Source organism: Phaseolus vulgaris, chromosome 10 (genome assembly GCF_051622355.1).
Source record: "Phaseolus vulgaris cultivar YP4 chromosome 10, ASM5162235v1, whole genome shotgun sequence".
Taxonomy (NCBI): Eukaryota; Viridiplantae; Streptophyta; class Magnoliopsida; order Fabales; family Fabaceae; genus Phaseolus; species Phaseolus vulgaris.
In genome coordinates, this window is record NC_143507.1 from 39,921,105 (window position 1) to 39,939,188 (window position 18,084).

An 18,084-nucleotide genomic window follows, 5' to 3' on the forward strand; every position below is an offset into this window, starting at 1 on the left:
GATCCCCTTACTAGAAGATAGTTGAATTTACCTTAACTAGTATTTTCTTAGAAAAGGTCAATTTAGTCTTAGTAATTGATTGAAAAGATAGAAAAATAGAAATCATTAAATGAAGAGAATTGATTAGTTCAAACTTCTAGAAGATCCATACGTTCTCCTAAAGTTGAAGTGAAAGCTAATAGGATGACCTTCAAAACAGGTCAATCCAAGAAAAAATAATGGTAGTGATGTACAATTGTATTATATGATTTTATTACCGTTGTTGATTACAATTGAGGATTCATCTGATTAGACTTTTGAGACTCAATAGTTTCTTTTTGTTGCCTTTGAAAGCTACGTATTAGATAATATTATTTTATTTGCCTTCTTGTCTTTATTTTATTTTTGTTTTTAATTTAAACTCACAATGTAATTCTTAGGCTTGTTTTTTTTAAGTATGATTCGATCTAGTCCGTCATTGTTTTTAGTTTTATGCTAATTTTTATACAATAACACATGCTATAATATAATATAATAAGAATTTTATCTAATGTGAATTTTATTATAAGAAGTATTAAAGTATTAAGCAAACACACTTTCACTTGTATCTTTATTTTCCCTACATTTAACAGTGTACATCCATATTGTTAGAATTAAAGAAAGAGGGTAACTGTTATTATAATTTTCTTAAATTTTTTCTATAAAGGAGAAAAATAAAGGAAAAATTGTGTGCTTACAACTTGAGAACTTGAAATGTTTTTTTTAATTAAAATAAAACAGATAAGCTAGAAATACTTAAATAGAAAACCCTTATATTAACTAGATAAACAAATTAAACTCCAACTATTAGTTTAATGCACATATCATATACTCTACCATATCTACTATGCATTAGAAGAACGACATAACCGTGTCCATTTACATATCAAACCCTAGGTTATGATCATATTATATCTAAGATATATTTATAAATCTTGTTTGAAAAATTGAAACACAAAAATCGAAAAAAGAGGAAGTAATGGAACATCGAGGAGAGTGTGATGTAGAGACAAGAGAAAGACAATGGTGGTAAGATCCCTAACATGAAGAATCTCGAAGTCCAACCACATCGTCAAATGAGAGAAAAACGAGGAACCAAATTATGAGGGATTGGTTAATATGCAACACTGAACATTTACTATTACTTAGTTTCCAAATGATTATCTTTTTAACGGGACAAAACTTGTGATAACTATTATCGTAATTGTCATTTTTCTTGTGTTTGTGTTGTCATCTTCAATCCCAATTTTTTTTTTTTTTTGATTTTAATGTAATTAAGTTTTTTTTATTAATACTCTTAGTGGTAAAGTTCAATCTTCTTTTTTATGTTCGATAGAAGTTTTCTTCTTCTGGTTGAGTTAAAATAAACACTAATGGTGTTGTTAGGGATTCTCTTGGTCTTGCTACTTGTGGTTATATTTTCCATGAGAGTATGAGAAAATTTATTGGTGGTTTCTTTCCTTTTCTTAATGTTCAGACTGTTTTGGTTGTTGAGTTTTATGGAGTTATATATGCTATTGAACAACCTCAAAAAATGAGTCTTACTAGTTTATGGCTTGAATGTGATTTTACCTTGGTTTGTGCTGCATTTACTGTTAGGACTAATGCTCCTTAGATGCTTTGTAATAGGTGAAACATTACTATAGGAAAATCAAGTTTAGAGTTTTTCACATTTTTCGTGAAGGAAATGTTTGTGTTGATAAGCTTGTTAACTTAGACTTTATTCATAGAGAGTATTTTCATTGGTAAAATAGGCTTTCATCTTGTCTTAGAGTTCTTTATTAATAGGTATAGACTATAGACTACCTATGTACCATTTTTGTTAATATATGAGTTTTGATTTAATCCCCCATATTTTTTTGTATTTCCTTTTTTTTCTTTTAATAATATTTTTTTTCATGTGATGACAAATGATTGTTGTTACTTGAGGTATCAGCCTAACTGAAATGTCATTAGTTTTTCTAAAAAAAAAATATATATTTTGAGTTTTATTCAAAATCCTAGTCAGTATTAAAATATATGGTGATGAAGATTTTGTTAACTATTCAAAATTGAAAAAAAACTTCAAATCTTGTAGGAGCTTTACCTATATAGATTAGTAATTACACATGTATTAATCTTTTGTAGTATTACTCGATCCAATATTTTAAGAGTCATATATATTATTATAAATAATATTTACTTAATTAAATGAGTTAGATGAGAATTATTTACTCGATGTTTAGAATAATTAATTATTTCATATATTTAGTTCGTTTAGTTCGTTTACTCTATAGGTTATTTACGTTATTTTATAATTTGATTTGTTAATTTGATTTGTTGTCGCATAATCACATATATTAAAAAAATATGTATAAGAACTATTCAAATATTTATATTTTATAAAACTTTCATTTTCTTTTGAAGATAATATATTCGAATAATTATGTAAATGTTATAAAAAAAATTATGTATTTTTTAATGTTTGTTTTGAGGACTTTACATAATATATGTGCGATTCAAGCCCAACGCTAAAGATACTTTGTTAGTATAAAATTAACCACTCATAAAAAAACTAATTAAAGGAACATAGATGGGTGGCTTCGCTAATAAAGACGTTGCCCCAAGTTGATTACTAGTCATTTAATAGTTAATTTGCTAATTAATTATATGTCAATTCAGAATTAATTTTCTCACACTTCCCAATCAGTTCATCAATTTTATCAAACTCTACTTCTATACCTCACGCATTAATCGTGAGTGCTAATTGTCGTCATAAACAACGAATTTAATTTATTATGTCTAGCTTTTTTTTATTTCAAGGTAACTTAATACTTATATATAGTTATAATTCAAAAATCAAGGCAAATGTTGTAAAAAAAGTTATTTATGACACAATTTTTGCATCAAACCTTTTTCTCTTTCACGTAAAAAAATACAAAGATAATTATGAAAATAAAATAAAAATGTTTACATTGGACTACATGATATTTTATCCAACATAAATTTACATAGTCTACATTCACGTTAAAGTGTTAATAGACGTAAAAAAATTCTAAATAACAGATGTAAAAGACCTATTTTATACTATTTTTCATATAAATTTTAAAAATTAACTATAGGATTTTATGGAAGATAAAATTAATGAATTGGTAGTTATCATAAAATTAAAAAATTGATCCCATATATTTATAATTTTTATAAATTTATACAACATTGCTGAATTAAAATCTACTCACCAGTTGCATAACAACTTAAAGAATACATGATATTTTTATTTTATTTTATTGTTTATGATTATATCCCGTCAATAAGATTACTTTATTTTCTTTCCTTCTTATAAAAAAAAATCTTTATATTATATTATATATATAACGGTTGAAAAATTATTGAGCGTATAATTAATTAAGAGCTGGTTTAAATGATTTCTTATCTCTTTTATACATATAATTAATTATCCTCTTAATAATTTTTCAATCGTTATATATATATATATAAATAATAAAAGTTTATGTTTAATCTTCATCCTTCATCATGTCCATAAATTTGTTTGATCCAGAAAAATTAGTTTATAATACAGTTAGTTTGAAAAAAAAAATTGTAAGAGAAGAAAAACAAAAGATAAAAGTGGTCTAAATAAGAAACTTACTACTAACCTATGAAATGAAACTATTTAGATCCTTGAACTAAATTATTGGAAAAAAGAATACTATGTTTATCATCTTGATTGTAGTGCACATTATTATCAATTTTTATCAATAAAGAATATATAATAAACTAGAACATTTAAAGGATATTAAATCCCTAACAAAAAATTTAAATATATATTAAACCTTCACTTATTATTATAAAACATCATTATTATTATCGTAAATATCATGCTATCATCACCGTATATATAAAGAAAAAGTTATTTTTATTAAATAAACAATAAATAACTCTAGAAGTTACTCTTTAATGGATAAAGAAAAAAAGTAATTCTTTATTAAAAAATAAGATAAGTTACTTAAGATACATTCTCCCGAGTGATTTCATATATAAAATAACGCCAACATAATAAAGTATTAATTAAAATTAATTAAGAAATTTACTGAAATAAGTGTTTTTATTAATTCATGTAATCAATTTTTAAACGTGTGGTATTAGGACAGAGAGAAATACTTTAATAGAGAAACATCTTATAAATATATTTTCTTTTAAGACTTAAAAGGCAAATGACAAAATAAATAAATTAAGATACATTTATCAAAGAAATGCATTAATATTAACTCAAAGAACTTCTCACTTAATCATAATATTATTTTTATTTCATATATACATAAGTTGCTAATTTAGGATTTATAACTCTTTCATTGGTATAATAGACTTTCTAGTATGTTCTTAGAATTCTTTATTAATAGGTATAGTCTATATATGTATAATTTTTTTAACATATGGATTTTGTTCTAGTTCTCCCATATTTTTATATTTTTTTTAATAATATTTTTTTCATATGACAAATTATTGTTGTTACTTGAGATGTCAGGTAGCATAGTAATGCTAACATGAAACCTTTTTATAAAAAAAATTATAACAGTATTTTAAAAATAAAAATTTAATTTAATTCAACTTTATATAAAAATCTCTCTTGAATAAGCTTTTCTCCTACACGTGAAAATCGAAACATATTTAACGGATTCGATCAACTTAAAAGTAAACAAAGTGAGACAAAAACAAAATGCTTGACACATTGGTTGGAAAATTATTAAAAATCTGAGATGCTGAGGAATCATGTTCACATAATATTATAGTGAACTGTTATACCTTAATGAATGCAATGTATTAAAAATATTGAATAGGAAGATTAAGAAAAAGGTAGGGAAAAAGCAAAAATATTAATTGAAAAGAAAGAAGCACATTATCTGAAACATAATTAAAAGCCCATAAGAAGAAGAAGAAGAAAATGATATTTGTGACAGAGACGAATGAGAAAATGTAGGCAACAGCATTACTAGAAAGAAGTTGAATTGTTGGAGTGATGTGATGAATGGAGTGACCGACTGGGTTGTAATTCCGTCCAGAATCTATGGGCAAAAATTGTGGACTGCAAAAAATGTCATTTTGCAAATCTCAAACTGAATTTGATGCTGCCTATAAATTGCAAACCCCAAGGTGAATCCTGACCTCAGCACAACACAACACAACACTCTCAAACTCAACTCAACTCACACCATAATCATCACCTCTTCAATATATATATATACACATTGCTACCTTCTCTCACACACCACCAAGATTCTCCTAGGTAGAGATATTCATATTCTTTTTCTGCTACTTTCTTCTCTACAATCCTATCCATAGCTTTCTAACCTGTGTGTTTTCATCTAAACTATTTTTCAAATTCTTCACCGTAGACCTATCATGCTATGCTTCATTTAATCATTTTTTAAGGATTTGGTTTTACTTTGGCTGTGTTGTGACTTCTGGCTTCTGGGTTGTCTAACAAGACAGGGATGTGGGAGTCCCAGAAAACCAGATAAATTTTTTCTGGTTTTTTTTTTATATTTGGAACCTAACATGACTGTTTTTGTTGACTTTTTTTTACTTTTATCAGAACATGTCTCTTTTGTGTTCATTAAAATATTGGACTTGTGATTGGTGAGCTTTATGATGAGATACGATATGCTTCAGTTCTGGTTTCCCAGTCGTCTTCTGGTTCAGTCTCTCTAACCCAATTCAGGCACTTTCTCTTTCTCTGCAAAGGGTATTTCAAAAATTAATCTTTACGGAACCCCACTTTTTGTTTCGTCCTTTTACCCTTCCAGGGCTACTTTTTGGTTCCTTTGACTTTTTTGTTTTTACCTTTTTTTTCCTTTGTTTTTTTTTATGCGGGGTAATGGTAAGTGGTAACTTAAAATTACTTCCTTTGTTGAACTTTCTTCCTTGGTTCTCGATATTTATCGGGCTTGTTTCTCTCCTTCACACGAACTTAGCATTTGATGGTTTAAGATTTTTCAATTTTCGGATTGGTGCTCGGAACAGATCTTCTTTGGAATAGTGTAGTTGACTTGAACAAAGAAGGAAAAGCCAGAGATCGAAGTTCATAATTTCCTCTCTGATATCTGTTCCTGGCTTTGTTGTTTTGTTTTCGGGGTTCATCGCTAGCCAATTTGGTTGTTTTCTTTCATTTTCTACATCGCTGTCCACTGTTTTAACGTTTCCCTTTGTTTGGTCTTTGTAATGGTTCAGAGCATCCATTGAAAGCGCATTTGTCCTGTTTCTGGCATTTATTTTTCTGAATTTATTGATCTGGGTCCTATTGCCACCAAAACAGGGATTGAAGATCACAACACAAGAAAAATGACAATTACGATATTAAGTCAAATAAGTATAAAACCTCAATTAAACGGGTTGTTTGGCTTTATTCATATTTTGCTTCGGTTATGCAATAAGATAACCTTATTCTTGTTGTTTGGCTTTGTCAGAGTTGTTTTTTATGTAAATCAATTATCCCCATGCCTCCCTCCCTTGTTTTTGCTCTTTAGGACTAACATTTATGGGGTTACAAGAGATAATACTGAGTCATAACTCAATTCTATTGCTCCTTCATATATAATTGAGTACTATTTTGTTGTTCTTCTGTAATAGCTGCAGCTGAAGGACTGTGAAGATGTTGGAGAAAGTGGAAGGACTTAACATGGAGAGAGTGATAGAGGAATTTGAGAGGGTGACAAAGGATGCTGGGAGGATTCAAAGGGAAACGCTGAAAAGGATTTTGGAAGACAACGCTTCTGCTGAGTACTTACTGAATTTTGGCCTGAATGGGAGGACTGACCCTGAGAGTTTCAAGGCATTTGTTCCACTGGTCACTCACAAGGAATTGGAGCCTTATATCAATAGAATACTTGATGGGGATACTTCTTCTGTTCTAACTGCCAAACCCATCACAACCATGTCTTTGAGGTCAGACTTCACTCATGTTTGTTTCATATCAGTAGTTGAATTTGCAATTCAGATCCTGAAAAGGGAGAAAATTGGTATTTTTGCAGTTCTGGCACTACTCAGGGAAAGCCAAAATTTGTACCATGGAATGAGGAATTGTTTGACACCACATTGCATATATATTACACCTCTTTTGCCTTCAGGATCGGGTTTTCAATTTCATCTCTTATTTATTGTTTTCCTCAATGATTTTCATTTTTTCTGCTAGTTGGAATTGGCAACTGACACAATTCCATCCTGTAGGGAATTTCCCATGAACAATGGCAAGGCTTTGGGCTTTGTCTACAGCAGCAAGCAGTTCAGGACCGAAGGGGGTGTGCTAGCAGGAACTGCCACCACCAACGTGTTTCGCAGCCCAAGGTTCAGGAGCACAATGAAGGCCATTCAGTCCCCATTTTGCAGCCCTGATGAAGTTATTTTTGGTCCTGATTTTCACCAATCATTGTACTGCCACCTCCTGTGTGGGCTAATATTCCGGGAGGAAGTTCATATGGTGTCTTCCACATTTGCATACAGCATTGTATCTGCTTTTAGGACCTTTGAGCAAGTGTGGGAGGAGCTTTGTGTTGACATCAAAGAAGGTGTGCTTAACAGCAAGGTCACAGTTCCATCCGTTAGGACAGCCATGTCTAAGCTGCTCAAACCTGACCCTGAGCTGGCCAACTTGATCCACAGTAAGTGCATGGGGCTGAGCAACTGGTATGGCCTAATACCAGAGCTTTTCCCCAATGTTAAGTATGTTTACGGGATCATGACTGGTTCAATGGAGCCTTATTTGAAGAAGTTGAGGCATTATGCTGGAGAGTTGCCTTTGTTGACTTCTGACTATGGATCTTCTGAAGGGTGGATAGGAACCAATGTGAAACCAAGAGTGCCACCTGAATTGGCCACTTACACTGTTCTTCCTCAAATTGGCTACTTTGAATTCATCCCTCTGAGAGAGCTGGAACAAACTAAGGTAGATCCCAATTTCCTTTGTATGGATCCTAAGCCTGTGGGGCTCACTGATGTGAAGGTTGGCGAGGAGTACGAAATAGTTATCACCAATCCAGCAGGTATTCAACTCTTCCCTTGCTATTTTTTTTTCTACTCCAAGTAATGAATCAGGACTAAGAATCAATCATCATCACCATTCCTCAAACCATCTCTTTCTTCAGTACAATTGGAAATTTTGATATTGCCATAATGTTTTCAGAAACTCATTCTCTATTTCACAAATTAGTGTTTTTTTATTTATTTTAATTTGTTTGAGAGGGAGAAGGGTGAAGAAGTTACCTTTCTTTTTATCCTTCTTGATATGACCTACATGGGACCAACTTTAAGGAAAAACAAATTCCTAGTTATTTCCAAAGGAACATAGTACATACCTAATCACATTAACATTTGTACCATTCGGAGACATGTCCACTCTTAGTCGCTGGCATCTAATTTTGGATTTGGGGTACGCGTGTCTCTTCTTAAACACTTATTGAACAGAAAAATAGGAAAAAGATTTTAAATTAAAATCTTTATAAGTTAAAAATAAGTTCATATACAACTTATAAATGTTAGTGTATATAACTTCTTTAAATTTTTATTTTCACCTTGTACATGAACTAAATTTAGTTTATGAAAAAGTCAATTTCATTTTTTTTTTCTTCTAAAAGTTCATCCAAAAGGATCTTCTACTGACAGCACCTTGACTTATCTGCATATCCTTTTGTTTTTCATATTTACATGTATTCCGTTAAACAGGCTTTGCTGTCACAATAATAAAACAGTACAACCAAGCTTTTTCCTACTAATAGAGTTGACAGAATAGATCAAAGAACCCTGCAACTTTCTATTGTAAATCACATAACAATAAATTCATTTTTACCTTTTTTCTCAATGTTCCTCCTCCTGTATTAATTGAGCTGTCCTCCATCTACATTGAGTAGAATTGTATATGCATCATTCATACAATGGTAGTAATATTCTTCAGAGGGAACATGTTCATATATAATTTGTAAGCAAGCATGTCAAATTCTAACCTCATTCCACATTTACATCATAAATGTTCTTGGTAACAAATTTTGAAAGATATTTTACCCTACTCTTAGAGCTAAAACAGGAAATACAATACACACAATGCACAGTAGCACAATATAGATAGAGTACTAATATTATTGATAGCTAAATTTGAAGTCTCTTCCTGGTATATAGATACTGATCATCAATCTTATAACTTGGCATAATTTGCAGGCTTGTACAGGTACCGACTTGGCGATGTGGTGAAGGTTATGGGGTTCTATAACTCAGCTCCAGAGGTGAAGTTTGTTAGGCGCAGCAATCTTCTGCTTAACATCAACATTGACAAGAACACAGAGAAAGATTTGCAGATAGCTGTGGAAGCAGCATCTCATTTGTTGGCAGAGGAGAAATCAGAAGTTATAGACTACACTAGCCACATAGATTTGTCCAAAGAGCCAGGGCATTATGTGATATTCTTGGAAATCAGTGGAGAAGTAAGTGAAGAAGTGCTTGGTGGATGCTGCAACTGTTTGGACAAGTCTTTTGTTGATGCAGGTTACACCAGTTCTCGCAAAGTCAACTGCATTGGGGCCCTTGAACTCCGACTTGTGAGGAGAGGAACATTCCAGAAGATTGTCGAGCATTACGTGGCACTTGGATCTGCTGTGAATCAGTTCAAGACACCAAGATACGTAGGCCCTACAAACACCAAAGTGTTGCAAATATTGAATGAAAATGTTGTGAAGAACTATCTCAGTACTGCCTTCAATTGAATAATAATAATAATAATAATATTTAGTAATGATAGCTATCTATATAGTTTCCTTTCCCAAATGAATAAAAGTTTACCTCATTTCTACTTTTGTTCCCATTCCCATACTCAATTTTTTTTTTCTCTGACACAGTTCAGTCACACCTCTGTCATCTTTATCACCTCTGTTGCACCTTCTCCACAATATAATAAGCACTGGTTGACCATAATGGATAGAAATCCACATGTTCGGTTGGAAATGAAATCTTGAGTGTGCTAACTTTAAATAATATTGGAGATAAAGACCACTGTTGTCGGGAATAAACTTGAAAGATCATATGAATATGCACCCTAAGTGCAAAACACAGACAAAAAAAATGTTAGCCTATTATAATGATTTGATAAGCTGCATGTGGCATTGGTTAAACTCATCACATTAGAACTACACGCAAAGTCTTATGGTTTTTGGTTTATGACACCTAAGGTTGCCATTGACTTATGATGTTTGGACACTTCAATATGTTTCCCATTATAATTCCCACTGTTGTTGTATGTTGGATGGTCCAAAATATCCTATAAGAGGCATGTTACAGTTTTGGGATATTCATGAATCATTTTCTCTCAAGAACATGCTTGTGGCCTTGGAATTTTGTCATTGAATGTATATGGGAATTGAAAAGGGAGAATTTTATGTGCAAATGTGCTTTCCAACTCTTAACCAACCAAAGATTGGAGGATAAATAGTGGTGGGTCAAAAGTTGTTGCTGAGAGAAAGTGTGGAATATTTTTGTCATTAATTTGGTGGGATTTAACTGTCATTAACACTAATTATAGTTGTGGTGCACTATCAGGATCCTCCATGGTAACACAAGGTGATTAATTAAAAGAAGACAAATGAGGTTTCTCCATCACTGTACCTTTCACGTGACTGGGACTTGTTTTATGAGAGGAAAAGTGTAAGAATCCAGTGCTAGAAAGCATTGAAGGAAGATAGTGCTCTCTTTCTTCACTTATGCTACTCTTTCTATGGATCAACTTCCCCTTATGTTCAATGCATATTGCCACATAAAATTTGCATTTTTATTGTCGAAGAAAAAAGATATTTAATCAATTATTTGTTCACCAATGCCACTTTTTTACTTCTAATTTCCATTCTAAACATTTCACATTTTTATACAATGCAACTTTCCATTTGTTAATAATTTTGTACATGTGCTTACTCCCAAACCTAAAATAATTTATCTCAATTCAAATTACTTATAATTTAAGAATTTTGATATGTTTACAATTCAACAGTCAGTTGATTGATAATACGACTTTTAAAAGTATAAAGAATTTTTTTTATTGAAATGTAAGTTCATTTAAAAAGATGGAATTTTTTTGAAAGATTATAAAATGGTGTTTCTGACAATGAAGTTGTTAAGCTAACATTTTTTTTATAATTTAACATAATTAAATAAAAAATAATAATTTTAGAGATTAAAATAATTAGTTACGATTTTGAATAGATTAGAGCCTATTTTATAAATTAAAAAAATTATTTGTATTTAAATTAATTTTTATTATTAATAAAAAGTAAAATAGTTTAAATTGATAATTAACATTAAATATTATTTATTATTTTATATTTTCAATTAACTTTTAAGATTAATTTAAAATCTAAAATATTAGTAACTAAAATTAATTTTTAGTTTTTTTAAGATTAATTTAAAATCTAAAATATTAGTAACTAAAATATTTATAGTTAATTAAATAATAATTTAAAAATTATTTTATAAATTTTTATTAATAATCAAAATTATTTTAAATATTAATAATTTTGTATTTTTTAAAATAATATATAATTCAGTTAATATAATAATTAATTATTTTTATTTTTAAATTTAATTATTATTTAATAATTTTATTGTAGAAATTCAAAATATTTGAGATGAATATTTTAATTAAATTTAATAAGTCCAATTAAATTCATTGTTTATTGACTTAGATATTAGATTTTGAGAATCTAATTTATTGCACCACACAATTTTTTTGTCACTTTTTATTGAGGTTGATGAACACAACCCAACCCAACATAACTTATTTATTAATATAATATATTTTTAAATTTTAATATTATCTGCAAATGTTTTATGAAACAATAAATATCGAGAAAACTCACATTCCACACATTTTTCTTTCGTTCTTATCCCAGTCTCATTATCTACACACACTTCTAGGTCTTTCTCACCTCTACATATCTTTCTTCTTAGTTAATTTAACTCATTTAAAACATTATTTAATAAAATATATATATATATATATATATATATATATATATATATGCGGTATAAATATTTAAAAGTATGTCGGTAAAGAAAAATTATTTACTCAAAACAGTATTTTTTTTAATTATAAAATATTTTTAATTTTCAGATTCCCACAGAATCAAGACAACTCAATTATTGCTGAATTTTTTTATTTGATTTAAAATTAATAAAAAATGTATTTAGATCTAATCTAACTTTGTTATTTTAACTAGATTGGACAACATGTTGGTGACCCATGAATACCCCCATGTTTCTACTTTTCTTATAAAACCACCATAAGAACTAATAAAATGAAAAATATTTGCTCATATGACTGAATCATAAAGTTTTAAAATATAAGAAAAAAAGATAACACAAATATAGAGATAAAATAATTAATTATATTTATCTTATTAAATACAGATGGCACCAATTTTTTTAACATTAAGATTTTAAAATATATCTTCAAAAGATCTTTACTTAAAAATACATATGGGGTAGTGACCCTTTTTGAGTAAAGAAGGCAATGGAAAAAGCTTTATAGTCCCCATTAAAGTTTATGTGAATTAGGTCAACATTGTGAGCAACACCATCTTCCTCTCTTTAGTTGCAAGGGTTTTATGAGAGTATGATGAGTATCACATGTAAATTCCAATTCCAATGTTGAAGAGTAGGACACAAAATAGAAGGAGAACCAACATTGCACATGCACAACACATACTAGTTCCACACATCATCATGTACATATATAACATATTCTCTTCTACCTACCAAAATTCTAACTAATAATCATTTGGCCTACAACTTATGATCAAAATCAAAATTGGTGAGATATGTGAGTCAAAATTGTTAAAGTAATCATCGTTTAATCATCATGCTAAAAAAAATTGAAAAGCAATTCAACCCATCATTTTTTAATCATCTTTTATTTGATTTACTTTTTTTATAGGATAAAATTTCAAATTATTAAAATAACCATAAAAAATTAACATATTAATATGCATATAACATGTGTTAATATATATATAATATCGTAATATAGGTATATCAAACATAAACATAATTTAAATAAAATCAAAATAATCTAAAAAAATAATCTAACATATTCATCTTAAAACTTAAATTCCAAATAGGCAAATACAATCCAAAATCATAAAAATAAAAATTTATATCCAACATCAACCGTTGATATCATAAATATTTTTCCACCCCATTTTTAATTATATTTAGTTTGTTATTAGACTATATTAGGATATTTTTAAAAAAAACATGAAACTCACTAAAGGTTTAATCCAAATCAGCTAAGTTGTCAGTGAAAATTTATAATTTTTTCAAGTTAACCCATCTTAAACTCGTAATTAATCAAGTTCACTACTTCAACAACTTTGACAGCTCTATATTATAAACAAATTTAGTTATTAGATTAGAGTTAATTTTTTACATATAAATTTTTTCTTTATTTTCTTTACCTGTTTTCAGTACCATTTTTTAGTGAATTCAGATTTTGGCGTAAAGCCAAGTATCTTTTGTTTTTCTCTATCTTGAATATTACAAAAAAATTGTCTCGTAGCATTTGATATTTGTTTCCTTAGTTTATCTCTTAACGTTTATTTTCATCATCATCTTTTGTTGTCTCTTTGCGTTTGTTCTCTTGTGCTGTCATAAAAAAAACGTGCAAAAAAAGAGAAAATTACAGATTGACAGAAAAAAAAATTGCAAAAGAAAATGTGTTGGATACTAATAAATCATTTGGTTTAAATTATACACACAATCTAAAAGAAATTCAAACAAGAAAATATTTTAATTCTTGTCTTTTCCCCTTTTTGGCTTAATAAGAACTCTATAATTCTTTCTTGTTTCAAATTCAATGGTTTTTTTAGTAGTTTTTTACTTTCTAAAGTTATCATATCACCAAAATATTGATTGTTTCTTGGTATATTTTTAGAAATAATGTTCTTACTTAAGAAAGTATGATATGCCATTTTTGAATCTTCCTCTCTCCATTGTAGATAAATATATCCTTATACACATTTAGCTCAATTCAACCCCATCTATGCAAATAGGGTTCATGTCTCTTTCAAACAAGATTTGAGCCATGTTTGTATCCTACTATTGGTGGATTTCCCAAACGGAACTTAAACTATTTTGGATCATGGAAGTTGCTATTTCCATGGTGGAAGACAATGAAAGGCAAAAGATAAACATAATCGCATTTCCATAGAAGTGGATTATGGACACTTCATAACTCACAAAAGCACTTCACAAACAAGTTTTAGTCCTATCCCATCACTTGTTCCCGTTCAAGAAATTTTTGCTAAATTTGAAACTTTAATCAACTACAATAATCTTTAAACATATCAACATGAATTGCTCAATTTATTAATTTACAAGATCCTATAATAGTTCTTGAGATTAAGATTTCAACAAGTTTTCTCTTTAGTAAATTTTTTAAAGAGTTTAAATAAAATTTACTCTCTGAATTCTTCAAAAATATTTTATTATTTATTTTATATAAAATAACTAGTGACAGAGATTTGTACGAAATGTGGCCACTCACTTTGAGATACATGTATATTTATGGTTTTCTTATTCAGAAATGATATTTTGAAACGGATGAAAAATAAAAAATTACATTACAATACCTTACTTAATATAATAATACATATATTGATGTTTTTAAGTTGACAAATTTTTAAAAAATATAATTATTAAAAATTGATTACTAAGTAGATGTTTTTTATTTGAAAGAATGTTAAAATACCACATCTCTTTCTTATTTTTATATAATTAGTCTATTTGTTATGGTTGGTTTCATTTTTAAGTATAGTACTTTATGCTTTTATTTAATTAGGCATTTCATTTCAACTCACATTATTTTTATTTTATTTTAAAAGTAATAATAATAATAATAATAATAATAATAATAATAATAATAATAATAATAATCTATTCTGAATAATAATTACTTATTGTTTTTTAATATTTTAGGTAAAATCAAACCCCGCCCCTTTATATTTTCTCTCTCCTTTCTTCTCCTCCCTCCCTTCTTCTTTTTTCAATTTCTTTTTCATATCTCATCTATTCCAAAATCTGATAACGCCATGCTATAATTGAGAAGTCAATGTACATTTCTATCCGATTAGATTTTCAAACAGAGTAAGTTCATTTTTACTTTAAAGATTTCTTATTCTCGATTTTTCTCTATGATTTAGTTATCAATCTTAGTGGGGCCAGTTGAGAAAAATGTTTATCTCAACTTGATTAAGCTCATACTAAAATTTGATAATATTTGGATAATTTCTTCTACGTTCCTAAATTTTGGAGTGGTTTCCCCATTTGAGGTAGAATTTCCATCCGTGGAATTTCAGGTAAGGGAAACTAACTTTAATTTTTAATAGCACCCTAAGTTAGAAGATTTGGATGTGGAGGGGACGTGGTCCCAATATTCAATTTCTCTTGTAGGTATGTTGTGTGTTTATATATTGTGTTATTTGTTTATATATTATTTAAACTTGTAGAAATATTAGATTTTGATGGTTTAGTATTTAAGTGTTTTTTTATGTTAAATATACTTTTGAATATTGTGGATTGCGTTTTGAATGATATTGATGAAAATTGTATGAAATTGAATTCATGCATTTGGGATAATGTATGGACTGATGTTTGTTTGTATATTAAGTATTGATACCTATGTGGTAACAAAGATCTCTAAGCTTCACTGATGATCTAACTCACATAGACTAAGATATCAGGTGGTGAGAAACTAATGGGGGAGTTCATGCATACATGGTATATGAGATGAACGACTTGTGTTGTCTCTGGTATGACTTACTTAATACGGGTCTTTCAGAAGGCGTCAATTGTTATTATGTTTGTTGAATATCCTGGATGTGTAGATGCATGTGAGATATATGTGATTGTTTTATGTTGGAAATAGAAAAAGATTGAATAATTGAGAAGTTGATTCATGTGATTTGGTTTTCTATTTTGATTTAATTGTGTATATTATAAAATTTTATTTTCACTAGCTTACCTTTGTTTTTTTGTTGTGTTTTCCATTCTCCAACATTTTCCCAAATCTAATACTTCCCCTCTTTTACAAATCAAAAATCAAAATAAACTCTAGTTCTAAAATTAAAATTAAAATTATTATTATTATTATTATTAATATTGTTCATAATAATAAAAAATATTAATAATAATGTTAATATTACCAATATTATTATTAATATTATCGTTAATAATTTTAATAATAACATTAAAAAATATATTATTAATAATCATAATAATATTATTAACAATGATATTTTAATAAGAATAAAAATACTAATAATAATAACATTTTTATTATCAATAATAATAATCATCATAATCCTAATTATAATAATAAGTAAAGAATAATAATTATTATAACAAAATATGTCCGATGGTGATTATATGTTTTACTTATTAGAATTCAATTTCCACAAACAAACAAATGGTTAATATAATGATATAATGCCATTTTCACATTTTTGTTTAACCTAAGTGTTCATATTGTTGCTTAAAGTACAAATATACCAACAGTTATAAGAAATCCATGAATATCTCAAGTATTATATAAGTTCCATAATAACTCCACTTACAATTATTGCAAGTGAGAAAGTTATGCAATTTATCTGTAAAAAAAAGTGAATATTACCTACTTTGCTTCCCTTTGTGGCAGTAAAATGGGTATAGAAACTTGTTTAGAAAGGACAAAGGGAAGTATTGATGAAGAATGTGTTTTTCCCTGAGATGAGAGACAGCAGCAGGAGTAAAGGACTTGTGTACATTTTTCCCAAAGACAATAAAGGAAGTAAATTGTCTACTAATTCAATCCTTGATTTTATATAGAAAGATAGATAAATATAATAAAATAAGCTTAAATGTACGTATTAATGTAGTTTGAAATGTTACTGCATAATATTAATATAAATGTAGAAAAAAAAACATTTTTTTGTCTCATAATATTAATTATTATGTTCATTATTAATAATATAATAAATAATACAATAACTCTATTTTGACTTTAATACCACTTTTATAAATATATTAAATAAAAAATAATACCTAGTATATATAGAGAATTTCAAATATATATTATAAATTTATTCATTATTATTGTTTTCAAAATTAGTTTCTGACATATTTTAAAATGAAAAGGTTCAAATATATAATGATATAAAAAACATATAAGTTATATAGATATAAATATAATATTATAGAAATATATAAGTAATACAGGAATATTCACATAGGACTTAATTTTTATTTTAATTATTCTAAATAAATATTTTTTTATTTTAATTTATCTATATTTTAATAAATTTTTATTTTATTATTATCATTCATAAAAATTTAAAATAACTAAAAGAAAAAAGAAAAATGATTTTGAATGTAACTTATGTAAGTGTTAATTAACGCAATATTTATATACAAATAAAAAAATTTATCATATGATATTAATGGTTTTATTCATCTAATATAGCAAAAAATTAACTAATAATCTTTTTAATTAGAATATATTTATTAAATTTAATAAATAAAACATATATTTAATAAATATTACCTTTAATGCATATATAATCATTGTTTAGTGATTATTTTATTATGAATGGGTTTTTGTTAAGGAATAAGATCGATCGGTACCACGTGAAAATCAAACCCACATGCAAGGTTTAATCATTAACTCGTTTTGTATTTTTTTTCTTTGGAGGATTTAAGTCACAAATCAAGAGATTTCTAAATAAGAAGAAGAAAATAAAAGAAAAATGCAAAAATTCTTAAGATGCTTTTATTACACTTTGGGGTTGGTGAGTCTTGAAAAACATGCATGTAGATCGAGTGATACCTATCATTTTAATTTAGTTCTAGTTTTTGTCATTTTCCTCCACAAAACTCGCCAATAAATATTATTTTTATCTAAGCTTTCAATTATTTTTTATGTAGAAAGACAAAAAGCTCATCAAACAAAATCCTCATATGATAAAGTTTCTTATATATAGGAAACTCCGTCGAAACCCTTCCAAGGTTAACCAAGAAAACATGAAAACA

At 27.9% G+C, this 18,084-nt stretch overlaps 1 protein-coding gene across 7 annotated transcripts; it reads left to right on the plus strand.

Annotated features, from left to right (window-relative positions):
• Positions 1-4,900: 4,900 nt before the first annotated feature.
• On the plus strand, positions 4,901-9,829 carry LOC137818162 (jasmonoyl--L-amino acid synthetase JAR4). 7 transcript variants are annotated; one of them, XM_068621419.2, is made up of 5 exons: positions 4,901-5,148; positions 6,625-6,939; positions 7,026-7,127; positions 7,222-8,033; positions 9,202-9,829. In XM_068621419.2, the coding sequence occupies exons 2-5, from the start codon at positions 6,647-6,649 to the stop codon at positions 9,741-9,743; spliced, it is 1,749 nt and encodes a 582-aa protein (XP_068477520.2). In that variant the 5' UTR covers positions 4,901-5,148; positions 6,625-6,646; the 3' UTR covers positions 9,744-9,829. The 7 variants fall into 7 exon arrangements, with proteins under 7 accessions (XP_068477520.2, XP_068477517.2, XP_068477519.2 ...); XM_068621416.2 differs by having other exon boundaries at positions 4,974-5,281; XM_068621418.2 differs by lacking the exon at positions 4,901-5,148 and adding an exon at positions 5,334-5,716.
• Positions 9,830-18,084: the final 8,255 nt, after the last annotated feature.

Excerpts from the sequence above, each read along its gene's own strand:
- LOC137818162 (XM_068621419.2), top strand. The coding sequence starts at position 6,647 with ATGTTGGAGAAAGTGGAAGGACTTAACATGGAGAGAGTGATAGAGGAA. Across the intron at positions 7,128-7,221 it reads TCTTTTGCCTTCAGGATCGG|GGAATTTCCCATGAACAATG; the intron begins GTTTTCAATTTC and ends TCCATCCTGTAG. Across the intron at positions 8,034-9,201 it reads AGTTATCACCAATCCAGCAG|GCTTGTACAGGTACCGACTT; the intron begins GTATTCAACTCT and ends CATAATTTGCAG.